General features: G+C 39.6%; 6 protein-coding genes across 9 annotated transcripts; 2 read left to right on the forward strand and 4 right to left on the reverse strand.

The window, feature by feature from the left end:
* The first annotated feature begins 235 nt into the window (after positions 1-235).
* Positions 236-4,292, forward strand: chmp3 (charged multivesicular body protein 3). Its single transcript, XM_037240779.1, has 6 exons — positions 236-615; positions 2,320-2,380; positions 2,570-2,749; positions 2,825-2,946; positions 3,082-3,196; positions 3,508-4,292. The coding sequence occupies exons 1-6, from the start codon at positions 571-573 to the stop codon at positions 3,642-3,644; spliced, it is 660 nt and encodes a 219-aa protein (XP_037096674.1). The 5' UTR covers positions 236-570; the 3' UTR covers positions 3,645-4,292.
* Positions 4,293-5,125: 833 nt separating this feature from the next.
* Positions 5,126-10,825, forward strand: reep1 (receptor accessory protein 1). Of its 3 annotated transcripts, none has more exons than XM_037240776.1 (8): positions 5,126-5,270; positions 6,386-6,458; positions 6,676-6,752; positions 6,848-6,968; positions 7,173-7,286; positions 7,523-7,685; positions 8,511-8,707; positions 9,395-10,825. In XM_037240776.1, the coding sequence occupies exons 1-8, from the start codon at positions 5,239-5,241 to the stop codon at positions 9,464-9,466; spliced, it is 849 nt and encodes a 282-aa protein (XP_037096671.1). In that variant the 5' UTR covers positions 5,126-5,238; the 3' UTR covers positions 9,467-10,825. The 3 variants fall into 3 exon arrangements, with proteins under 3 accessions (XP_037096671.1, XP_037096672.1, XP_037096673.1); XM_037240777.1 differs by having other exon boundaries at positions 8,619-8,707; XM_037240778.1 differs by lacking the exon at positions 8,511-8,707 and having other exon boundaries at positions 5,127-5,270.
* Positions 10,826-11,234: 409 nt separating this feature from the next.
* mrpl35 (mitochondrial ribosomal protein L35) lies at positions 11,235-12,301 on the reverse strand. The gene is made up of 4 exons (XM_037240781.1): positions 12,201-12,301; positions 11,842-12,013; positions 11,605-11,749; positions 11,235-11,533 (listed from the first exon to the last, which is right to left on the reverse strand). The coding sequence occupies exons 1-4, from the start codon at positions 12,229-12,231 to the stop codon at positions 11,345-11,347; spliced, it is 537 nt and encodes a 178-aa protein (XP_037096676.1). The 5' UTR covers positions 12,232-12,301; the 3' UTR covers positions 11,235-11,344.
* Positions 12,302-12,416: 115 nt separating this feature from the next.
* si:dkey-21a6.5 (proprotein convertase subtilisin/kexin type 5) lies at positions 12,417-15,768 on the reverse strand. The gene is made up of 9 exons (XM_037242065.1): positions 15,592-15,768; positions 14,814-14,981; positions 14,614-14,752; positions 14,264-14,352; positions 14,026-14,089; positions 13,735-13,823; positions 13,544-13,656; positions 13,092-13,248; positions 12,417-12,986 (listed from the first exon to the last, which is right to left on the reverse strand). The coding sequence occupies exons 1-9, from the start codon at positions 15,638-15,640 to the stop codon at positions 12,829-12,831; spliced, it is 1,026 nt and encodes a 341-aa protein (XP_037097960.1). The 5' UTR covers positions 15,641-15,768; the 3' UTR covers positions 12,417-12,828.
* A 611-nt stretch (positions 15,769-16,379) lies between these two features.
* On the reverse strand, positions 16,380-19,646 carry LOC119116355 (cilia- and flagella-associated protein 99-like). The gene is made up of 15 exons (XM_037241670.1): positions 19,533-19,646; positions 19,303-19,447; positions 19,133-19,227; positions 18,947-19,053; positions 18,739-18,875; positions 18,486-18,577; positions 18,334-18,402; positions 18,164-18,256; positions 18,005-18,090; positions 17,771-17,930; positions 17,489-17,738; positions 17,263-17,414; positions 16,994-17,202; positions 16,689-16,884; positions 16,380-16,586 (listed from the first exon to the last, which is right to left on the reverse strand). The coding sequence occupies exons 1-15, from the start codon at positions 19,644-19,646 to the stop codon at positions 16,524-16,526; spliced, it is 1,968 nt and encodes a 655-aa protein (XP_037097565.1). The 3' UTR covers positions 16,380-16,523.
* Positions 19,647-20,848: 1,202 nt separating this feature from the next.
* LOC119116612 (cilia- and flagella-associated protein 99-like) lies at positions 20,849-24,460 on the reverse strand. Of its 2 annotated transcripts, none has more exons than XM_037242101.1 (15): positions 24,024-24,460; positions 23,818-23,962; positions 23,629-23,726; positions 23,451-23,557; positions 23,219-23,378; positions 22,979-23,059; positions 22,834-22,902; positions 22,672-22,758; positions 22,521-22,606; positions 22,075-22,279; positions 21,840-21,984; positions 21,609-21,757; positions 21,338-21,543; positions 21,052-21,250; positions 20,849-20,976 (listed from the first exon to the last, which is right to left on the reverse strand). In XM_037242101.1, the coding sequence occupies exons 1-15, from the start codon at positions 24,135-24,137 to the stop codon at positions 20,866-20,868; spliced, it is 1,962 nt and encodes a 653-aa protein (XP_037097996.1). In that variant the 5' UTR covers positions 24,138-24,460; the 3' UTR covers positions 20,849-20,865. The 2 variants fall into 2 exon arrangements, with proteins under 2 accessions (XP_037097996.1, XP_037097995.1); XM_037242100.1 differs by having other exon boundaries at positions 23,210-23,378.
* Between the last annotated feature and the right edge of the window lie 281 nt (positions 24,461-24,741).

The raw sequence follows: 24,741 nt of genomic DNA on the forward strand, positions 1-24,741 counted from the left end.
TAAAAATGTTTAAACAAACAAAAAAAATCACTTGGAGTAGTGTTTGCTTTCTTGAGCTGTTTTTCCCCCCCCAATATAAACTGATATAAAGAGCTATGACGTGCTGTTCCTTTTGGGAGTGCTGCAGTTTGACAAGAGTGGTCTGCTATTATAAAGCTAATTAAAATATACGATAAAGTAACTGTAAATACTATGTATATAAATAACTTCTGGATGTAACCAATACCATTTATAATTTAATATCTTACAAAGAAAATGCTAATTGGCCTTTACGTTCGTTCCTTTGGATTCACCCGGTGTTAAGTCTTCAATCACGTTTTTTTTCTGGGCTGAGCTTTACCCAGACAGATAATCAAACCCAAGATTACCAACGTCGTTTTAGTCTTTTTATTCGCTAGCTTTTGATTCAACGATCCCTTTGCCTCGTTGCTGGATAAAGCACTGTTCCTTTATATTCGCACTGGGCCAACTGAACAAGAACAGGAAGTGCAAGTCCTATATTGTTTTCAGGGAGCTATCTACTTCCACCAAGTAAGATAATAACTCAATATTAAAGCCATATTGGCTAAGATGGGACTGTTCGGGAAAACACAGGAAAAGCCACCGAAAGAGATGGTAAGTATTGACCATGAGACAACCGGGTGACATTCTTGAAAAGCCTCCGATAATAGTCAAACATGATAGAGCTAACTTTGCTAACGTTAGCTCTCAGCAAATCACGGTACCGCCCTTTACGAACACATAATAGCTGATTGGTAAATTCATTTTTGTTTGAATTTATGTGTAATTACGTCCGTGTCCCAATGAGAAGACCTTGCGATCACAAATAAAATGTTTAGGTGGCACGCTACTTAGCCAAGCTAACATCTAAGCTAGGCAGCTGTCAATCATCTCGATGTAAACAAACAGGATTTTGAGCCCTTCCACCAAGATAACCGCTTTTTGTATTTGTAACGAAGCACGGCAATTACATTTTGACTTGGACAATTGTTGGGAAAATGCATGATTTTATGTGCATTCTACGTTTATAACACAGTATATGCTTCTTGGGAAGATTTTATTGAAACGGGTCAGTTATGGTTTAAGGAATGTTCCAATGTTGAAGGACATTTCGAGCATTTTTTTTATCCTTAAAGCAGAAATCAAGTCAAAGATCTTCACAATAACATGATCTATGCGCCATCACTAGTCTAAACACAGCATTTTGATTAATATTGTGTTTGCGGAATATGAATGATGCAGCAAAATCCACCCGTTTTGATTCATATCAGGGGTGGCCATTTTGCCACTTGGCTGTCGACTGAAAATGACATCACAGTGCTGAAGGGCTCAGGTCATGACCTCACCTGTTTAATGGTATTGGTCATGTGACATTTGCAAGAGGATCGCTTTGGCACGATGATGTCCTTTTAAATGCCTTATTAATCAGAATACTGGGTGTAGACTAATCGGGCTCGTGGCCACATTAAAACATTATTATAGTGAAGCGATTTTTTTGTTAACTTCAATTCTTTTTTTAATTGTCAGAGTCAGAGTCAGAGTCAGCTTTATTGTCAATTCCTTCATGCTAGAGGACACAAAGAAACCGAAATACCGTTCCCCCTATCCCACGGTGACGAGACACAGCACACGATTAACACACAAGTAAAACAACGGGGAGAGAGTTCAGGACCCCAACAGCCTGGAGATCACAAACTTCGCCAGTGGCGAGCAGTGCTGGCATCCCACAACAAAGTCCCGGCACCATTCGTCACGGATGTAGACGCACAGTCCACCTCCACGCGATGTTCCCCCTCGTACAATGGCCCGGTCCGCCCGATAGCGCGCCATCCCCTCCAGACGCACAGCAGCTACGCACTGTCCGGTCCGCAGAACTCAGCAGGCATGTTGATGTCCAGCGATCGAACGTCCGCCAGAAGAATGGAAGGCACGGCCGGGCGAGCTGGGGTGGCCGCCAGCCAGGCCCGGACGCCCAACCGGGGGAAGAATAGCAGGCGAGTCCGGCGACGCTCCAGGACGGCGCAGACCGAGCGCCTTTAATGTCCCCGCTTCAAAGTGCAGATCGCCGCAAAACTCGCTTTCGCCGATGTCGAGCAGAACCAGCCCGCCGCACTTGAAGCACAACCCGGTACGACGAGACGAACACACAAAACTGGCGGACAAACCCACATTAAACGACAAAACAAAACACCGTTCGGGACAGAGAGAGGCCGCAGCGTGTGCACGCGCCGCCATCTTACTTCCGCAATTTGTTGTATAATTGTAACAAATGGAAGTGTAATAAAATGAATATACTTACTTTTGGTCCATCCTGTCTAGATAAATGAGTGGACTCAGAAAATCAGGAAGGAATCAAGATCGCTCGACAGACAAATTAGAGGTAACGACATGTTAACTAATTGCATTGTGCAACAAAATGTTAAAGGTTCTATATCATTTTTGTCCATTTTGTTTTTTGATTCTTTTATCCACATTTGGAAGTGACCTGATTCACTTGCATTTCTGAACTGACTGTTACAGTGTACATTCAGGCTCTTGTCAAATAATAAATTCACATCTTTTGTTCCAGATATTCAAAGGGAAGAGGAAAAAGTAAAGAGATCCATCAAAGATGCTGCCAAAAAGGGTCAGAGGGATGTTTGTGTGATTCTCGCCAAGGAGATGATTCAGTCCAAACGAGCCGTCTCAAAGCTCTATTCCTCGAAAGCTCAACTCAACTCGGTGACACTCAGCATGAAGAATCAGCTTTGTGAGTTGCGCATCTCACTTCTGTTTTATTTCTACAAATGCCTGCAAAGAGGTTGTATTTGCTAATTTTTTCTAGCTTTACTGCGTGTGGCCGGTTCCATGCAGAAGAGCACAGAGGTGATGAAAGCCATGCAGAGCCTCGTCAAAATCCCAGAGATACAGGCCACCATGCGAGATCTATCAAAGGAGATGATGAAGGTCGGTAGCCATATTGCCTCAAATAAATTCTTTGCCTATTTTGTCAGGTTTATATTCTCAAAACCGCTTATGTCAGGAGCACCGTAAATCGAAAGTCGCTGTCAAAATAGAAGGGCTTATGTTTTATTTTTCCAGGCTGGGATCATTGAGGAAATGCTGGAGGACACGTTTGAGAGCATGGAAGATGGAGAGGAGATGGAAGAGGCAGCTGAGGAGGAAGTTGACAATATCCTCTTTGAGATCACAGCAGGTAGCATGTCTGTGGGCTTCACAAAATCAGCGCAGGCCACTAGATTTATTTATTCATTTATTAACTAAATCAATTCTCTCATTTTTCACAGAACAAAGTAGAATCCGTTTTTTTAGAGACTGAAATTTTAACCATACAATTTCATCTCACGTCTGCTATCTTAATGCTAACACATAAAACAGTGTTATGGTAATCAATGTATTTGGAAATTAAAAAAAAAAAAAAAAAGTGGTTATAGGCATTAAATGAGAATTGGGCACTTGGTAATTCCAGGATAAATGTTCTTATTAGATGCTTTGCTTTGTGTTTAGGAGCCCTCGGCAAAGCGCCCGGCAAAGTCACAGACGCCCTGCCCGAGATGCCTTCAGGGGCCACCGCAGTCTCAGAGGATGAGTCTGAGGAAGACATGGAACAAATGCAGTCCAGACTGGCAGCTCTTCGAAGCTAAATTGGTATTTTTTCTGAGACAATACAGCAGTACTGAGTAGTACTCCTCTGCGACTTGTTCTAATTTAGTTTGCGTATTATCTGGGGTTATATTTGTGGGTCATTCATGTCACTTATGATTTGGTCAAAAGTTTTTTTTTTATTATCAATGGTAATCCTTGGTAAGTATACTATCCAAAGACGATTAGAAGGTTTGAGAGTGTAAATAATGTAAGTATGAAAAGCCTACTGTGCCTATAGTGCTTCATCTTAGTCCTCTTGTGTCCTATGTTATGGACATCAAGATATTGTTGGTTATTTGTTTCCAACTCACCATTGACAAGGTGGTCATTAAAATGTTCACATCACTAATTAGTCTTGGTTATCTAAAACACTAGAGTTGTTGGGTACGTGTCTTTCTAAAGACTTCTGTACAGTGTCTTTACTATACTAATTATACCTGTCATAAAAATGCACGCAAAACTAGTTCTTTAAGCGTCAAAACTGCTTGTCCAAAGTTTGTTTCATAAATGAGAAAAAAAACAACAACGTGCAAAGGCACTGGAATGGCTGTACAGGGAATCTGTATTGTGTAAGTGCAATTTATGTATATTTACTTTCGATGTAAATGGGGTGAAATAATAAGGAAATAAACTTTTAAGGACAACGAGACTGAAATGAGTAATATTGCAATCCCCCAAGGAATATTGCAATTCCCCAAGGGTTGACCCACATTAATAATTTGCAGCTCACATACAGTATAAAGGATAGATTTTAGACTGGCTTCTACAGCTCCAGTCTTCATTGTATTAGGTGTTTTGCTCAAAAAAGCAAATGCAGTCAATACGTTTTGGACACCCCTCTTTTTTAAAGCAATTCTCTTAAAATGGCCAGGACAATATTTCCAGTGAATGCGAGTGTTTGACTGTAACAAAACATTACTTGGTTAGTGGCTTCTAAATGCCAAGTGAGAAGTGGCACCACCTACCTCTCAAGGCATAGTGCTCACCAGAGCTTAAGTCCTACGCAGAAGCACCATTTGTTCAAAATCCAAGTCATATGACACATAAGTAAATAATAATTTTATTAGGAACATCTACACTGTAATGTGAAAACTAAACTAGTGCGGTTTTGATTCAACAATGCATTATAATGAGCTGTTTCTATACATTTGCTTACATTCTTATATAAATTAAGCGTTTTTTCACACTACTACAAACTTCAATATGAGTACTAAAGTATTATTGTCTCTTTTGCACGTGACATGCCTTAAACCGTTTTAAAATATAGCTTGGTAGAAATGTAATTTTTCTTTGCAGATTAAAATTATATATCCACATTTGTGTAGTTATAACCTGTAGCGTGCTAAAAGTTTTTTGAAAATACAGTGTATTAAACAACTCCTAATATGTAGTTAGAGCCACTTCTCAAGGCGTGCCTCGTACGTTGCACTAGTGCCTCTTGTGGCCACACGGAGTACTGCGCGACGTCGCCGTCCGTGTGTGCTCGTGCTTGTGCTCGTGCCCGGCGCTTCCACTCGCCTGTCATCATCACCATCAGGAGGAGGAAACTCCTCCTAAGCAGCAGACAGCGCATTCTGTCGCCTCTCCAGCGCAATGGTTTCTTGGATCATCTCCAGAATTGTGGTGTAAGTCATTAATTTAAAAAAAAATATTTCGCTCATGAGCATGACGATAATTGCGAGATTGCTTTGTTTTGTTGCCTTTTGGAAGGCGACGCTCGACATTTCTCCTTCGAATCTTGAAGCAGGAAGGCTTTTTTTCTTGCTTTTTTTGGTAGTATGCAATGCAAATGTCACTGGATGATATGAACCAGACCTAGAGGAATGCGAGAGGTGGGCCTGTTTATTTTTATCAAGCGTTTAGTCGCTGCCTGACGCTCTCCGGTGTTTTGTTATTGTTATCATTACGATACATTAGCCAAATAAGCGAAGGACCAATGTGACTGGGCGGTTACTCAATAATAACGTGTTGATGTCCTGAAGGAGGAAAAACACAATAAGGGATGGGTCAGCCTTCTCAGGTTACAACCATGTTATTGAGAGCACGAAAAGAATAAATGTTCATAGAAATGTACACCCCTCCCTACCTCGCACAAATGAAATAAAATCTCCTATTCCTACTAAGTTTATTTAACCCTGTAATGAGTGAGCGCCATATCATGCTGCAGGGTGGGCGAAGCCTCACAAAAAAAAAGGCAATTAAATTTACATGAGTTTTTCATTCACAGTGGCCTAACCCAAACTAAAGCCTATGTGTACGTACAGTAGACAAAATGGTGATCTCCCGACAAGTGGGTTCTATTTGTGCTGAGTGCATGTGGGTCAGTAACTTGATCGGCTCGTCCTCAGCTGTTGGCCGGGCCATGGTGCGCCTTTAGCCGGGCCGCTGGTGTCTTCACGGAGGGTAACTTTGCACATTCGGGTGGGGAAGGGTGAAAGAAAAAAAACAACAACATAGCTGACCTAAGTCTGACTAATCATTTGGAACTTTATCATAAGCACGATGACGTCATTGTTACATCATTATGACATAGAGACATTGTCATGCTTCATGTGGCATGAAGGGATAACATTGCAAGTAGTTCCCAATTAGCTTCCATCAATTAATACTGTGGTGGAATTAACATTGACTACAATGTTTACCTTTCCACAACTAATACATGCTCTGTTCACGTATGTAGATTCATATCTTTTAATATTCTCCTAATGTAAATTTCCATGTTAATATCATTTTCTTGCAGACTTGTGTTCGGTACGCTTTATCCTGCCTACTCGTCTTATAAAGCCGTCAAGTCCAAAGACGTAAAGGAATATGTAAGTGCATGATATTTTTAATTCACGGTTCAGTATTCATTGTTTTTGAAATGCCACAAGATGGCACTAAATACATGTCTAATAGGAAAGTAGTACATTGATGTTAAGGGACTATGTTGAACAGTTGAGGTGCTGCATCTCCATTGAGACAAACTTTGTGGGGTGGAGCTAAATTATTCATCTATCTTTGTAATCTATTGATTTTCCTTTATTTTAGGTGAAATGGATGATGTACTGGATAATATTTGCCCTCTTTACGTCTGTGGAAGCATTCACAGATATGTTTCTTTGCTGGTAAGTAGTCTTGATGTAGTATGACTACGATTGAAAATGATTGTGAGCGGTAAACCTCTTGACTATGTGCATGTGTGTCATCGCATTCACACCAGGCTTCCTTTCTACTATGAACTGAAGATAGCCTTTGTGGTGTGGTTATTGTCGCCGTACACTAAAGGCTCCAGTGTGCTCTACAGGAAGTTTGTCCACCCGACTCTTTCCTCTAAAGAAAAGGTGAACAACTTGTTTGGCCACTTCCTGTGACATCATCCATGGTTTTGGTTTATGCTATTGATTGCCCTCATTAATAGGGTCTCGGGAAAATGTGGTTTTGTGTTAATTCACTTTTGATGTCTGCATCTGTGATGGAATGAGTTTATGATCTGAGATGACTCTCCGGAGAGACACAATGTGTTATTGTTTTGTGGCTTGTCCCAGGATATTGATGACTACATCTGCCAAGCCAAGGACAAAAGCTATGATACGCTGGTGCATTATGGGAGAAAGGGGTTGAATGTGGCCGCCACCGCCGCAGTCATGGCTGCAACAAAGGTACTGCAGACTCTGAACATTTGTGGTTTTGTTCTGACGTAAAAGTGCTTAAGTCAGAAAGTGATTTATTTTTCAGTCAATTCGGAGCCCAATTAGATGGCTGTTGAGTTGAACTTGAAAGATTCCATTGAATCACACTCAAATAACAAAAGCTTGTGTGTTAGAACCCCTGTATGAATTTGCATACACATTTTAAATGGAACTTTCTATCTCCAACCTGCTCTATCCTGTCCCAGGGCCAAGGAGTTCTGACGGACAGGTTGAGGAGTTTCAGCATGCAAGATCTGGCAGCGTACGAGTCGGACACAGCCAGCTCCGCCCAAACAACGAGAGCGGAAGCAGCAGCTCAGCACCGGGCACGCACCATGATGCGGAGCAAGTCTGAGAGCTACACTAAAGGTGAGAAAGGGAGAACATAAAAACCGGTATAGGACCTAAGACGATGACGTTTTGGATTTTTTGGGGCGCTCAACGTATCCAAAGGCCGTTGGTATTGTTCAGTTCACTTTTCTTTCTTTAGTGCCCCCCCTTAAACCACTCCCTGGCACATCTTCCTGTTTGGAATGGGCAAATGAGTCCTGTGATAACACTCACAAACTACAGTAGCTGCTCAGGGGATTTGTTCCTTATGCAACATCATGTGAACAATTTTTCTTTGGTATTACTGTTCTATTTTTTCTTCTCTTTATTCTTGTGTCGCTAAAATTAGACTGTATCACGATTTTTTTGAATGTCATTTCAAAAGATGTTCAATAACAATCCCGTAAAAAGAAATGGTTTACACTAGGGTTAGGGTTTAAAATAGGGTTTCAAACCAGTGTTAGGGTTTCAAAGTAGGGTTTCAAGATATTGTCATTGCACAGTGTGGAGGACGACTAATTGGGTCAAACGTTTTAGTTTTTATGTATGCTGACAGGACATTTTCATGGGATTAGCTGCCAATAAAGTTACTTTCACATATGCTCAAAGTCTATTCTTAGTTTACGATAAATGTCAGCAGTGGGTTCACTGCTTGAGCTCAATGTCACGCTCATGGAAAGACATTTACACTTTTGCAAATTGATAGTCACGTCTCCAGGCCTCATCTTTGTTGTTTACAGGGAATTTAATATCAACTTTTTGTCCCTGATGGTCAAAATTGGTTCCATCACTTTGAGCAATCATAAGAATCAGTCAGTCAGAAAGTTGAAGGCAGATTTCATGATTCACCTCCACCCTTTTTAGATTTTGACATGACTGACTATGAGGTGTTGGGATTAAACCAAAGAGAGCCAGAGGACATGCTGACACCTGATCCCTCCCCGCCTTCCACGCCTTCTCCCACTCCTCCAGATCTGGAGGAGCAAGAGAAGAGAGCCAAGGGTGCGCGGGGGGCTTCAAACTCTCCTCAGCTCGAGCTCGCAAAAAGAAAAGCTCCCGAGGTACCCGGTCTGCCTGGTTACTACGAGTGCTCAGCTGCCGCCTGCCTCTAAAATGCCCCCCCCGTTGAGTGATCCTCTACTCACGCAGTGGCTTTTTTAAATAATTGTTTTAAAACACTGTGTCACTAAATGATCTTCATGCTTTAGTGCATTTGCAGCTGTTAACACTTTACTCATAGTGAGGTCGAATTGGACTTGTTGTTCAGTGTGTGACTGCATTTGGAAACGTGACATGTAAAGGTCAAATCGAAAGAATGTATTGATGTGGATTGACTAAGTGTATTTCACCACATATTTGTTTAATGTATCATGTTTGTGTTAATGATTCGACAGAATGAATTTTCTGTTAAAAAAAAAACACTTGCAGAAATCTATTTCTTAAATAATTCATATACAGCAGGAAATTTACATCATGTTTTTTAGATCATTTAAATTTTGTATAAATGGAGAAGGAACTTTGCAGAACTCGTTATGAATCTATTATGAAAAAAGGTGAGTGGTGATGATCTTTTAATATTATACTAAAGGAATGTTGCATTTCAGAAAATGCAAAATTTAATTTAAAAATGAATAATAATTTTTAAAAATTCATGTAAGAGGTTTTTTTTTTTCTTTTTCATTATTGATAAAAGCCATCAGATGCTTTTCTTGATCATGTGGCTGATGTTTGCTTTTCTCCCTCTGTAGCCTCCTCTTAGGGTCTCAAGGCCTCTCACGAGATCCAGAAGCGCCGTGTGTTCTAACACCGAAGCCATGTGAGCGGGTGGGCCATGCACATCGACGCCTCCAGCTGCCTCCAGCTTGCTGCAACACGTAATTTTGTCCAAAAAAAAAAAAAGAAAAAGAACCTTACGTGACTGAAGCGGCACTGCTTTGGAATTCGGTTTACCAAAGTGACCTCTGATGACATGTCGATACGATAGTTATGATAAATAAGGACAACAAGCGAGAGCTCCATGCTGATCAGACCTGCTCGAGGTTATTATGTGTACAGTGTATTTTTTATTTTTTTTTCTCTGTCAGGTTTGGTTGGGCACTTGCATGTGTGTCTCGCCGTGCATTTTTAGTTTGTGCTACAGAATGTACTGCAGCTCATTTGTCAAGAGTCATGTAAGTCGCCATGGGTCGATAAATATTTTAAAAGTGCAGAAAAAATCAGATGTGAATCCTAAAAAGATCAAAAAAATCAAGTCGCCGTGGTTCAAATATTTACCTCTAGTAAAGCCTTAATGGGAAACATTAAGTATCACATAAGTACAGTTAGGGCCATAAGTATTGGGACAGTTTAAATTTGGAGTGTTAGAAGACTTTGACAGTTTTCACAAAAAAATGGCATTTACCATTTTGGATTTAGCAATTTGTTGCAGGGTCTTGGGAAAATGAAAGTGAGCCCCCCAATATTTCTGGACCTAACTAGTTTTTCATATTGTGTTCACATGAATTCATTTTGTTTGCACTATGAAGTAAATATCAACCACTGCCCTCAATTATAAATCTTGACCTTAAAAAAAGCACAGGTTTATCTCATTAAATTTGAATATCGTGGGGAAATTGATTCAAGCATCACGGTAGTCGTCACTTTCACAGAAGGGTGAATGATTTTAACAATCTATAGTAACCCTTATTTTGGTCATTTATTTGGTCATATAACGCAAATCACAATATCACATGTTATAGCGTTAGGTTGTATTTTCTATTTTGAGCATCTCTACTGTGGATTTTTTGAGGGAGATTTTGCAGATTCCCAATTTCATCATATATACTGTATGTGTTTTTTTTTATGAGAGGCTGCCTGGGACATAATTCAATATTACTGCTCACAACATGAGACTAAAAAGCTCACAACTGAAATGTACTACTGTACTGAAAGAGGTCATCTTGATTTATGACCCTGGCAGACCTTTCAGCATTTTGTCTTCATACTTTATGACGTGACTGAGCCTTGGCAGCATTTAAATACGGCTGTCTGTAGTTTTCTTGTCATCAGTGCAACTTTTATGCTGACACAATAGCTTCTCAGGTACAACTGTCTTGTTTACACACCACGCCATTCACGAGGATGTTGTAGATACACTCGCCATGCACATCGAGTATCCTTTAAATGGATGTGATTTCAAATAAATTGTGGGAAAGTTGTGTTTCAGCATTAGTATCAGTATTAGAGGTAACTTTCTTCCTATTCAAGGTGGAGAAAGATCATGTTCCCAAAACACTTAACCCACAAATACTCAAAATAGACAATGTTTTTGATGATTACATTATAAGTGCTCATAAATGTTGCATGTCCCTGGGAAGACATAAAATGTGAACAGAAAAATAATTCCCCAGCCCCGCTTTGAATGGAATTCTAATGTGAATCTGTCAATATTATTAAATGCTTCCACTTTGCAGGGTAATCTTAAGAGTTTTTGTTCTGGCAGGCCAGAATGACTTCAAATTGATGTGCGCTACATGTAAAGGTAGCAGCAGTGATGACAGTTTATTGTTGGTTCAAATCACTTGACAGCCATTAAACATGAAGCAAACGTTTTAAGTGACTGACTTTATTGTTTTCGATTGTGTTTAAAAAAAAAAAACACAAAAATTGATGCCATGACTGTAGTTACATCATATTAAAGCAAGATGCCAATACATGAATTATAACTTTAGATTGACTCTGTCATGATACTTCTGGTATGGGTCATCCACAAACCAGTTCCTCCTTTTCCAATATCGTGTTGTCATTTTATCTAACAGTTTACATTGCGTTTTATTACAAAAGACATGCTCCCTCAGTCGATTTCGCCTGGCCGCTTTCTTTCTCCACAATTTCTTCTTGTATCCAGCCTGTGTATGACACGGGAAAAAACAACATTAGATCTTTGTTAGGCAAAACAAATGCAGAAATGGGATCATACCTTGCGACGTATCCAAAGTCCGCAATGGAGCCTCATGAACCGTTGTGTGACAGACTTTACAGACTTCCTTTTACCCTTTTTTACACTGTAGTATGTCAGATTTCTGCTGGGCTGCTGACTCAAAGGGGGAATAAAAGCAGATACCCTGCAAAACAGTATTCAGAGTCCATTCATTCATTACCTATTCAAAGGGATTTTTCTATGGTGGACTATGTACCGTAAATTGGCAGTCTTTACCTTTGGAGGAGGCCACACCGAGATGGTTGGCAGACTGCAGCAGGAAGTGGAGCGCGTATAGCCGGGGCGGCACGGACAGAAAGACGGGGAGCATTTTGGATGAAGCCGGACAGCCGAGCCACGTTTGTTGTTCGAGTGCATAGTGAAGCAGATAAGGGCGACCTCAGCAACCCTGTCCAAGCACAAGGACATGGAAATGTGAGAACGACAACGCGAACTAACAACCGAGTGCACAAGGATTTCCGTGCAAAAAGACTAGCATTGCTTCCCTGCACACTTAAAGACATATCATAACGTAAGTACCATAACGTAAGTACGACACCCCGTGAATATTCACAAAATTAAGGATAAAAACATACCTGACAAGCTCCTCACCAAGAGGGCCGCCATGTTTTTTTTCCATAAATACGTCACTACAGAGGCCTGTGTGGACCAAAATTTGTATAACACAAAAGAATGCTACCCTCTAGCGGCAGCTTTGTGACAACGCAGTACATTTGAGCCTGCTTTTTTTTTGTGTGTATTGTAATGTTGTATATATTCTCAGGACTCATTAAAAAAAAAAAACTTCAAACGTTAAGCTGAAAACCTTTTATTTTTTTAAACATAGAAACATAAAAAAAAACTTAGACAAAATAAAGAATTACACTGAGATGCATAAAAAAATGGTCATCATGATCCATATGCTGTCGTTGAGCATCTAACTGCTGGTTGCACCTACAAGTCTAGAAACAAACACACGAGTGCAAGGGAAAGCAATTATTCCAGTAAGAAGTGCTTTTTATGAGAAAGGAAAGGCTCCCACCAAATCCTGGCATTCATCTGCTTTTGCAGCATGACACTCCTAATCCAATAAACTCACTTACAAAAGGGACAGTGTTTGACATCAGTGAACCTATCAAACTAGAATGCCTCACAAAAGAGGCAACACATGCTTCAGTAATGCACTCAATGTACAGTATGTCCACTTTTGGGCTCTCTTTTGGTTCACCAGCCAGCATACACAGGCTCTGCATCACAGGGAATTCCATAATAGCGACCTTGAGGCCTCTCTTTGCGTAATAGTGGCGCACGGGACGCACTCAGCTCCCCATCTGTGTCTCTCATTTTGCGTAGAACCATTATAATTATGAAGAGTAGAGCCACTAGAAGAAAAAAAGATGCAATTCAAATTCACTTAAAGGGCTTGATGCTGGATGTTGAGCTTTAATAAAATATGCCATTTCGTTACTTTCAGGGTGATCACTTACCACCTCCTCCGATTACTAGTAAAGCAATGGTGACTGGTGCCAGTTCACATCCGTCCCCCGATTTGCGAAGGAAAGTCTCCATGCAGTAGCCTGGAGCTGAGCTGCCTTGTGGACAGAAGGCATCGCTCGGACAATGGATGGGGTTCACGTCTGGACTCTGGAAACATAACAAAGCCTGGAGTAAACCTTTTAAATCATAGCCATCAGCAGCAACACTTGCACAATCGAAATCCAATGCAAATTTTGCCTTCACAGAAGTAGAAGTATTTATTTAATTGTCTGGTCAAGCGGTGGTTGCATCTTGAACTGGTTGCCAGTCAATCTCAAAATGTCTACTTGTCAACCCTTATGTATTTGTAGTTCAAGTGTGCAAGTGGTCCTAAAATTTTGGTCTGTTTATGCATAGTCTATAATTTTGTGGTGAGTCCAAAGGGAGAATGAGAAGTACTGACTGGACAGTAATGGTCTTCTGGGCAGACATCACAGTTCTCTTGGCCCCAGTGGATTTGGAAGGAGCCACTGCTGCAGATCTGACACATTGTCTGATGAGGAGCCTTATGCATCCCTGTCCAAAATTCAAAAATCACGTCAACTATTAAAGCTCTTGACTGTTGCAGTTCTTATACAGAAGACTCAACCAAACCTGGCCGACATGGAGTGCAATCTTTTGCTGCAGACTGCAATGCCTCTGACCCACCGGGACACGTCTGGCATTGGGAGCAACCAGAGGAGCTTTCGAGAAAAAAAACAAAAAACATTTTGACAGGGGTTTGATGAACTGATACAGTTGACAACAACTCAAACCATCTTTTCATGATTCCCATAGAGGTTACACCACACTGGCAACATGTGATGCTCGAATTGATTGACAATGATAGCGAATCTTCACACCGGTTATAAATGTCTTGCATAGCAGAGGCTTCTAGGGACTTACTTGCAAAAATTCCCTCTTGAACATGGTGCACACGATGTGGAACTGTGCAGTGAGGAGAAGAAACCTGAAAGCAGCACAGTCACGCTCATTTTTTCACATTATAGAACCTGTTATGCATGGGCCAAGGAAGACATACTTGCAAAATATGACATATCTAGCAACAATTTGGGGTTGATTGAAATGTGTATAGCTATTTAATATTTCTGTCATGATGGTTATTTTTGTTCTAGGAACCCACCTGGAGAGCAACTTGCACAACTGTCTGCACCAGTGTTGTTGTTGAAGGTTCCAGCGGGACACGGTACACACAGTGGACTCCCGGTAAAACTGTCAAAAAATTAATACGATTAGAATTTTGGGTGGAGAGATCAACCCGGTCAAAGATTCCAGAGTGTGCTGTGCTACTCCCAGTAAAAAAAAATTAAAAAGAGCTGCATGTCGTTTATAAAAGATATTCCACTCCTACTTACTAGTACAGTTTCGAAATCACCCAGTTCAATCACAAGTGAGTTTCTGTTACTCAGTGAAGTGAATTTCAAGTATTTTTGCCTTAGCATTGCTCCCAACGCTAGCCGTCGATGATCTTACTTTGTGTAGAAGCCTCGACTACATGGCAGGCACTTCAGTTGTCCAGCCAGTGGCTGGTAAAAGCCCACAGTGCATGGTTGACATGCTCCAGGAAATAGACACAGCCCAGGCTCAGAGCAGCATGCACACAGGAGGGTGCCTAAAAATAAAAAGTCAAATATCAACTCTGCTCCCAAAAATTGTCGATCCGCTATACTGACCGTTGTCGTACTGCGATCCGGGAGCGCAGGGCTCACAGTTGGAAATGTTGAATGCAGAGCAACTGGGGGTGGTGCTGCTGACTGGAGCGGAAGTTGGCAACAGAGTAGTGGCATTTTCTACCAGAGTAGTGGCAGCGGGAGTGGGTGTGGTCTGACTCATCACCATGCCTGCAACACAAATATGTTTGGAGGGTGACTTGGAGTGTGCAGGAGGTTGACTCAGTACTGTGACGCAGCCAATCCACTAAATCGAAACTCTCAACATTTGTTTTCAGATTGCTGCACATTCTATAAAATACAACCGTAAATATAACTAAAACATTCTTATTTCCAGTTTAAGGCTGAATATATGCCGGAAAGTAGGTATAAGCGCATCAGCGAGACAAGAGAGCACATTGTGTGGGTAATCACATTAGCCATTTGCTTGAGTGGAAACCATCTTCCTCAAGAAAAGCAGTTATTCAGAGAGGAAGGATCATGTGATTTGGAGCCAGAATTGGACTGGCAACAATTCTCCAAATATGAATCTAGATTTATAAATAATAGGAGGAAATGAGGCAAATCGAAATAACACAAGGATTTCACTTTTCATTGTTTGTTCCTCTTTGTTAACAATGTAAAGCATTACAACGTTTCTAGTTGACTCATTTACAAAGCAAGAACTTCAACTAAATCAGTAATATGGAAAATAGAAGCCATGCATATGAATAGGAACACCAGTATGGTTTTTAAACATGCTGGACATGTTTATAATTCTTATATAGACAAAAATACTCACCAATGAAGCAAAAGGCAGAGATCAGGGGCAAAGGTGCCCAAGGGTCCATCCTCCTCTCGATGGTCCGCAACTCTTCTCTTCTTCAAAATTCATCTACAGCATCATCTGGTTCTTGACAAATCACTGACAACTTGTTTTTTTTTCCCCTTGCGAAACTCACTTGAGGTGGGACTGGACTTCTCATTGGCGTCATATGACAAAATACAAATCATGTGATTTTGCTTTAGAAGGGAAAAAAAAGGGGGAGGGAAACTGGTTGAATTGGGTTTTTACGCAAGGCTTCCAGCAGGAGTGCTAATGTGGAAGGTAAATCCATTCGAGGTGCATTCACCACATCTTTTTTTCCCAGCAGTTTGAAGCGTGTTTAAGATCTCACTGACCCATTTTTTTCTGTATGGGAAAATGATGTATCAATGATGATGAAAGATGACAAACTTTCTGTATATATGGTTAAGCAATTTTGATACGCAACTTATTATTCAGTACTACTAGAAAATAATTTTTAAAACTCATTTACAGTATTTTAAAAATGCACTAGAGATTCAAATATTACATTTTTATTTACTTATATATTATTATTTATTATATTATTATTATACATTTTATTTGTATTTTTTTCTGAATGAAGCCTACAACTGTAAAGAAAATCATATAGAAATATAAAATTTCTGTAGATATTTGCTTTCTAAAAAGTATTTTGCTGTGTTTAAACAATGTTTATTATTGGTGTTGTAATGCAAATACAGTGCAATAATAAACAAAACACACTGTTAACTTAATGACTCAGTTGAGCAAACATGACCAAGATTGTCTCATATTATCTTTCAAGTGGCTTCATATAACTTTCCAGTGTGGTAAGAGTCTCCACAAATAAAATGGAATTTATTTGAATATATTCTTGAGGGAGCTCCTCCTCTCTGAGAAATAATATGCTAGTCTTTCCTATCTATATACTGTTCTAAGCACTCCTCCCAGTTGATTTTCTTTAATCCATCCTGTGGAAACATAAAGTCATTATTTGCTATGACCATGACAACCTTAACACAAACACTAAACAAAGACAACAAGTCATTTATTGTTGTGGATTTCACACTCACTTTGCCATGGGTCTTTATGGTTTCATCGGGGTGTGTCGCTGAATGCTTGGATGTCTTGGCTTGGTTACTTTCCTTTTTCTCCAATTTTTGACACTCCCTCTTCACCTCTTCAATCTTCTTTTGCAGAGCAAAGACCTTTTTGTTCTGGACTACGGGCTTCTGCAATTCCATCTTGAATTTCTTCTCTTCCTCTTTCCTGCAACACACCAAATATGGGTTTTCGTAAAAACAAGTCATTTTTACTCGACTGCAGATCCATCCATCCATCCATCCATCCATCCATCCATCCATGACTTTTCGTTGACCTGAGCATCGTGGCCATCGCCATGGCTCGACTGTGGAGATTGATATTCTCCATGTCGCCCAACAGCAGCTTCTTCTTTTTCTGCTTCTCCTTCTGGATGAGGGCTCGTTTCTTCTTCTGCTCAATCGCCTCTGCGTCCTTCATGAGGAACAGACGCTCCTTCAACTCAGCGTGGGACATCTCCACCAGCAGCTCGTGGTGACCTGCAATCTGACAGAAAGTCAGGAAATGGTGACACGTTAGCTCAAATCAATCTTCCCTTTGACTTACCTCTGTACGATCAAACATGTTGCATCGGATGGCGGGACACCATTCCAGGGCGTGGATTTCACTGATGAGTTCCAACTTCTTGGTAAGCTCTAACTTGGCCGCCTCTTCTACTTGACGAACCATCTCTTGATTGTACACTGCAAAGTCTTTGACTACGGTTTTGAAACAAGACGGAGCCGTTAAAATCAGATAGGAGGAACGAATGAAGTGACGTGAAGGTGCGTACCAGCGCTCTGCTTTGCTTTCTTCACCCTCTCTGTAGCTTTTTGGGTATTGCTGTGACTCTCTGTCACTTGTTGCACTAATTCTTTCTTTTCTTTTTCTTCCTCCAACTTTTCCTGGGCTTTTTGTTCAGTTCGCTTAACTGTCTGCAATGTCGCAAAAAAAAAAAAAACGTTCATCAGCATTAGATAATGTGTTCGACTTTGGAGGTCTGTGTTTTTTTTTTTTACAAGTTGTTTACCTCTTCTCGTATGATCCGCGCAGCCTTCTTGTTACGTTCTACCTTTTGTGCACGGGCCAAAACGGTTTCCCAATGACTCAGAATAACATTGGCGTGCCTCTGCTCAATCTTTGCCAAAAAATCCTGATGGTCTTTCACGAGCATTTCCTTTTCCTTCTGTAGAAAAACTGAAGGCTCGTTTGCTCCTTCCACCAGATTCTCTATTCTATACAAATCGGGAGAGAAATTATCATTATTGATAATATAAGTTGCATTTAAGTCATGTATTGATAAAGACACCTCTGCAGCTTGTCCTCCACTTGGCGGTCATGAAGCACACGCCGCCTCAGCATGGCTGCTGTATTGAGTTTGAAAGGAAGGACATCCTGAGAACCAAATTAAAAAAAAAAAAAGGTCAAATTGCTGAATAACTATTAAGAATAATTAGCAACTTCTCACCTTAACTATGGGAGGAGGTGCCTTAGCATTAAATGCTTCCAACCGCATTTTTGATTCCATATCTTCTCTTAACTGGTACATCAGTCGCTGTGTTCAGGATGAACATATTGAAAATTAACAATATGACAAATTAATAATATCAATATCTATTTTGTATTTTGAGTCCACACCTGTGTGCAATCCGTTCTTCTTGGTCTTGCAAATCCAAACTCTCTTGAATTAACCTCATATAGCAGCTCCTTCAGCCACCAAAAAAAAGAATGAATGAATCAATACCTTTCATGTATCGTATCGATTATTTAGACATTTTCGATTGTTGTACCTCAGACATTTCCTGGTTCCTTTGTTTTACTTCTTCTATGAGCTGGGCCAATCTTGGAATCCTGTATGTGCTGCCAGGTATCTGCACACATTACAGGAATGCAACATCCATCACAAACTATAATTATGAAGAAAAGGAAAAAAAAAGTTCTATAGACAACATAAATACATGAAATACGTTAAATTGTATTAATAACTACAAATGGGGTTGACTTGTGTGTGTTTATCCGGCGGAGGGCTGAGTTGAAGCTGACGTGGAAATGATGGTTTTTGTTGGTAGAAGGAGAACTCTATCGGGTCAGTAGTTTTGGGTGGAGCTTTGCGAAAGCGCATTTCTCCAGACACTTTGGCAGCAAGCTTCTCCATGAGTGGTTCAATCTCTGAGCGCTTCCTACAGAACAAAAGTTATTCACAGCTTCACATTTCATGCCTTGAAAGTTTTCGCCGATTCCGTTTTATCACCTGAGCAAGGGGGCAATCCAGTGGTCCTTCACATATGCAACATCATAGACACGATTCCACTCATCTTGTATCCAAGTTGTGAGATTCATGAAGAAGAATCTCAGGAACTAAAATCAAGCACATTCTAATAATAGCTTACTGTGCACGTGATACTATTAACAGATTTTAATGCAATACTCTTCTTACATTGTGTATGCTTTTAATGTCCAGAGATTTGACAATGTTGCTGAAAGCTTTAAGCCCAAGGTCATCAAAATGGAATATGGTGAGGTAACAGATGACTAAAAAAAAAGAGAACATTAATACATCCGTTTTCGACATTTAAAATGACAACAAATGTAGCAGTTTACACTTACCAACAAAATGGTTGTGATAACGTTTGGATATAAGTTTACCACCCTGGCCAACGAAAGGATTGATAACTATGTCCAGTAACTTCTTGTATTCGATGCATCCAGAGACGAGATCAAGAATGAACTTCATTGACTCGGGTTCCATGTCCTGCAAAATGTATCCAGTAGTATTGATAAAGTTCCAATAATTAAGATGTGTAATTAACTTGATTACGCTATCACATTTTATTTACCTGCAGCTCCTTTTCTGCATCTTCTATAAAATCATCCAAACTTGCTCTCCCTGCAGTGAACTTGTCCAAGAGGAAAATTGCCTCCTTCACAAGTTCTCCATAGTTTTGCTCCATTTTACACAATTAGTCCAACATCAACACAAATTTGTGAAATCATCTAAAGTTAGAATAGGAAACAATGTCAACACATACGGTTGATATGAGAGACGTAACGGCTGACGGAACGTCATGAGACGTTGAAGCATCAAATATCCGATACAATAAAAATTGCAGGTCATATTACGTATTAATTGTGACGTATTCGAAAAACTTTGCGCTAGATTCGTGTTCAATGGGAAATTCGTCTACTCGCCATCCCTAATTTGCGAAGAGGCGCGGCACTCTGCATAATTAGAGTAGGGATCGATTCTAAGTGTTTGTCAATTTGAAAACTCTTAGTTTTTGCTATTTTTATTTTTGTTTATTATGATCGCACTGGACGACATCATGAGGTGACAGCATCACACGAATATGTGTCATGACAGGAGAAATTTGAACGTCATCAACTTTAAAAGTGTCGAATCGAGTTAGGTTGATGTAGTAAAGATGATCAATAAAATATGTTTACAGACGTATTGGGATCACGTGCTGCACGCAAACTCGCGAAAACATCATCGACTGTGACAGCTCGGTCCGAATAGGTAAGAATTTCAATACCTAAGACAAAGGTTTAATTTCTTGGACATTTTCAGCACAATATATAAATTGTATATATTTGTATTGATCGCTATTATACGAGGGACGGCGCCAGGATTTTTATATATTATATAAATTATATATTTTTATATTATTATATGTTTTTATTATTATACAATTTTTGATAGGTAAGAACTTCAATACCTAAGACAAAGGTTTAATTTCTTGGAGATTTTCAGCACAATATATAAATTGTATATATATGTATTGATAGCTATAATACGCGGGACGACGCTGGGATTTTTATATATTATATAAATGATATATTTTTATATTATTATATGTTTTTAATTATTATAGAATTTTTAACAAGTTTTTCTGGGATTCCCAACCGGGAAGTATCTTGTTTTTGTAGAGTTTTCTTCCGGCCACTAGAGGGCACTAAGCTATTAGTTATGGTTGATGACATCTTGATGCGTGACCCTTTCCAGTATTTTTTTTCCCAGGTAATGTCTTCTCCTGACCAACTGTACCCCTGTGAGTGGTCCCATTTTATTTATTATTAGTTGTGTGTGTGTGGCCAGTGTTATCTGCCTTTCAGTTTATTCTGTTAATTTGGTATTATGGAGACTTAGACTTTGTATGTTTACAAATTTATTTATTTTGGGGTTGTTTCCCTCTGAGATACAACTTGAGAGTCTTGCCTCTCGATATACTCTTCCAAACTCTGCTCCAACTGCTCCCAGTTGATCTTCTTCTTCAATCTAGCCTATTAAAACAAGGCACACAAATAGAGAAGATTGAGAAGGTTGTAGTAGGAACAAGGCAACGACAACTAACTTACTGATTTGGATTTCATGCTCGCTTTGCTTTGAGTCTCTGTGTTTTCAATTACTGCTGCCTGCTTTGGTTTGGTCTTGTTTAGACTTTTCAGCATTTTTTTATATTCTTGCTTTTTCTCTTCCAACTTTGTTTGTCGTCTCATGACTATCTTCTCTCGAGTCTGCTGCCGTCTAAGCTCGGCTTCCCTTTCTTCTTCGTTCCTGTAACATACAATTACACTTCACCTTTAATTATTTTCCTCAAAATTAGTCATTAAGTGGGACGGATGAGGGTCACATTCGGCTGACCTGAGAACAGAAGCCGTTCCCATGACTTTATTATGCAAGTTAATATTGTCCATTTCCTCCAACAGCAGCTTCTGCTTTTTCTGTTTCTCCTCTAGGATGCAATCTCGTTTCTTCCGCACTTCATTCATGTCTGCGTCCTTCATGAAGTTCAGACGTTCCTTCAGCTCAGCGTGGGACATCTCGCCGAGCAGCTCATGACCTGCAGTCTAATAATACAAGAGGTGAATTGTGATACATCATCAACTTTTAATGACAGGCCTTCAACACTCACCTCTGTGTCATCAAATTTGAGCCTATTGAGAGGACAATGTTCGATTGTGTGGAGTTCCTTGATGATTTGAAACTTTCTGTTAAGCTCTGCTTGTGCTTCCTCTTGGGCTTGACGAAGGAGCGCTTGAGAATATTCTGAGATTTGCTTTACTGTTGTGAGGGAGTAAAATAGATTGTACTTGAATAGGAAACGCTAATTAATGCGCTTTGTGCTTTTTAGGAATGTGCTCACCGACACTTTGCTTGACCTTCTTCAAGTTGTCTTTTGCTTTTCGGGGGTTCTTTTTACAGCTTTCTGACAATTGTTGTGCCAAGTCTCGCTTTTCGTTTACCTCTTGAGTTCTTTCCTGTGCGTTTTTCAGTTTCATTTGAGACATCTGCGAGAAAACCATGAAAACAGACAGGCTAATATTAAAAGCATTGTGTTATCTCGTATTTTGTGAGAGGTTAATAGATGTGCCATCCACCTCTTCTTTTTTGAGCCGAGCAGCCTTCTTTTTAAGTTCTGTTGCTTTTGTGCGGTCTATAGCAATCTCAAGATGGTTGATTAGTGCGCCCGCATGCTTCCGATCAATAATTGCGCTCCTTTCTTGATAGTCTTTGTCGCGCATTTCTTTTTGCCACTGAAGAAAAGAAGATGGCTCATATCCTCCTCCCGCCAGATTCTCTAGCCTGTCAACAAAGAAAAACATTTTTAATTACTTTTTCTCAGTAATATAATTCCCTTATGTATTGACTTGGAACTAATGAAATAAATTCACCTTTAAAGCTTTTTTTCTAAATTAGAAAGGGTATTTATTTTGATTTTAATATTAACAAATGCAATGTTTTGTTTTGCGTTTTTTTTCTTAGTTTGCAACTGCATTTCTAAGTGATGTAGTTACGTACAAATTAAATCCTAATCAAGCTTTACCCCTGTATCTCTTCCTCCACTTTGCGGTCGTATAGCGCCCTCTGTCGCAGGATTGTGGCACTGTTGAGTTTCACTGGCCAGGTTTTCTAACAATTGTAGAGCAAGTTAATAAATATACAGAATTTCTAACCACTAATGCTGCATTTCTCACCTTATTACTTGGAAAAGGCTGACTTTTAAAAGCTCTATTGAACTTGTGTTTTGAGTCCAGCTCTTCTTTCAGCTTGGCCATGGCTCTCTACATTACACATTTGAATGGTAGTAATGAATATTTTTTTTCCACCCACTGCTGAAATCAGAAGCAAGTCCATACCTTTGTTTGTTCAGACTTTTGTGGTCTTGCACATTTAAATGCCGTCAAGTTAGCCTCATACAGAAGCTCCTTTAGTCATGAACAGAAATATGTCAACACAATTTGTGTTAAATAGAATATCATTTTGTGATAATGGCAAAATTACCTCTGTCATTTGTTGGTTCCTTTGCTTGAGCTCATCTAATACCTGAACCTCTTTGGGAATTGCGTACATGCTGTTTGGTACCTAGAAAAATCACAGAACTGGTAAACACATCACACACTTGCCATTGTGAAATTTAATAATCCGTTTTGATTGTCATTATAAAAAACACAAGATAACATACTCACACTTCTTACTGATATATAAATATAATTTATTATTATTATTATTATTACTTCTTACTGGCATGTATTTTTCTGGCGCAGGGCAGATCTCAGGCTGAGGTCGACATGGTGGTTTACGATTACAAAAAGAGAATCCTATAGGATTAGTGGTTTTGGATGGAGAGTCCGGCTCATCAGCTACGAGCTTGTTTAGAAACATCTCAATCTTGGAGCGCTTCCTAGATGACAAAAGACTTAAAATAACTACAAAATATTTTTTATGTGAAGTTTTCATTGACTGCTTGTAGCACCTTAGCAGTGGGTCAAGCCAGTGGTTCTTCACAAATTCAGACTCATAGATACAACTCAACTCTGTTTCTATCCAAGTGGTGAGGTTTCTAAAGAAGAAACTCAGGAACTACAAACACAGAACAATTTACAAAAAAACTCCACAACAGATTGGATCTTGCAGTGCAATTATATTCTTACCCTGTGCATGATTTCATTATTGTTCAGAGATGTAACAATGTTGCTAAAAGCCTGAAGTCCAATGTCATCAAGGTGGAATAGACTGAGATAACAGATCACTGAAAGCAATATAAATACAACATATTGCATATGTCTATTTAAATATTTTGGTTTTATGTCAAACTCAAATGACTAGTTGGTTTAACTTACCAACAAACTGGCTGCGAAAATAATTTGGTAAGTGTTTCCCATCACGGTTATAGAAGGAATTGATAATTATGTCCAGTATCTTCTTTTGCTCAATACATCCCGAAACAGTAAGGAGCACAAACTCTTGACGCTGAGGCTCCATGTCCTGGAAAACATTTACAGTAAAGGTTTTTGGACTGAAATTCAACATGATCATATTGGCTTGCCTCCAGATCTTTTGAAGCATCTTCAATATAGTCGTCCAGATCCTTTTTGCTAGCTGGGAACTGATCAATCAGGACAACGGCCTTCTTGACAAGTGATCCATAGCTTTTTGCCATTTTACGCCCAACACAAAGAGCTGCAAAAAATACGAGTGAGAAGTTCAATTAAACACGCGAAGTCAAACTATATTTACATTTAATACACGCGTGCTTTAAAAAATAAAACAAAAAAAGACAAGGATTTAAACGCCGTTAGTGTTCTTGTTTTCCTTGTTGTCGTGGTGACGGGTTGCGTAGCGACTATAATGTAAACAGATGAACCTTAAAACACGTGCATGGCAATTCTTTATCTTACAGACGATTTAAAATGTTTGTGTTTTCACAGTATTATCCTTTCTCAAGTTTGACACATCGGATTTTGGATTAGCAAAGCTGTCAATATTTTGATCCTTTGTCCACGGTCATAACAATAATTACGTCATGTTTCATGACGTAAAGCCATGTGCTGCCTTCCATTACCATTGGAATTTACAATGCCAAAATTAACCTCAAACATGCCATTTCGCCCTGTTTAAACAAAGGAATTTATATGCAGGAGATAAGCCCCGATTTTATTTTCAGGAACGCGAGGTGACTTCACTTTACTGGGCTTTTAGGAGAGCAAAGCAGATTATTCAAAACGAGTTTTGACCACAGAGTCTCACAATATATCGTCTGTCTA

Source organism: Syngnathus acus, chromosome 22, assembly GCF_901709675.1.
Source record: "Syngnathus acus chromosome 22, fSynAcu1.2, whole genome shotgun sequence".
In the NCBI taxonomy this organism is placed as follows: Eukaryota; Metazoa; Chordata; class Actinopteri; order Syngnathiformes; family Syngnathidae; genus Syngnathus; species Syngnathus acus.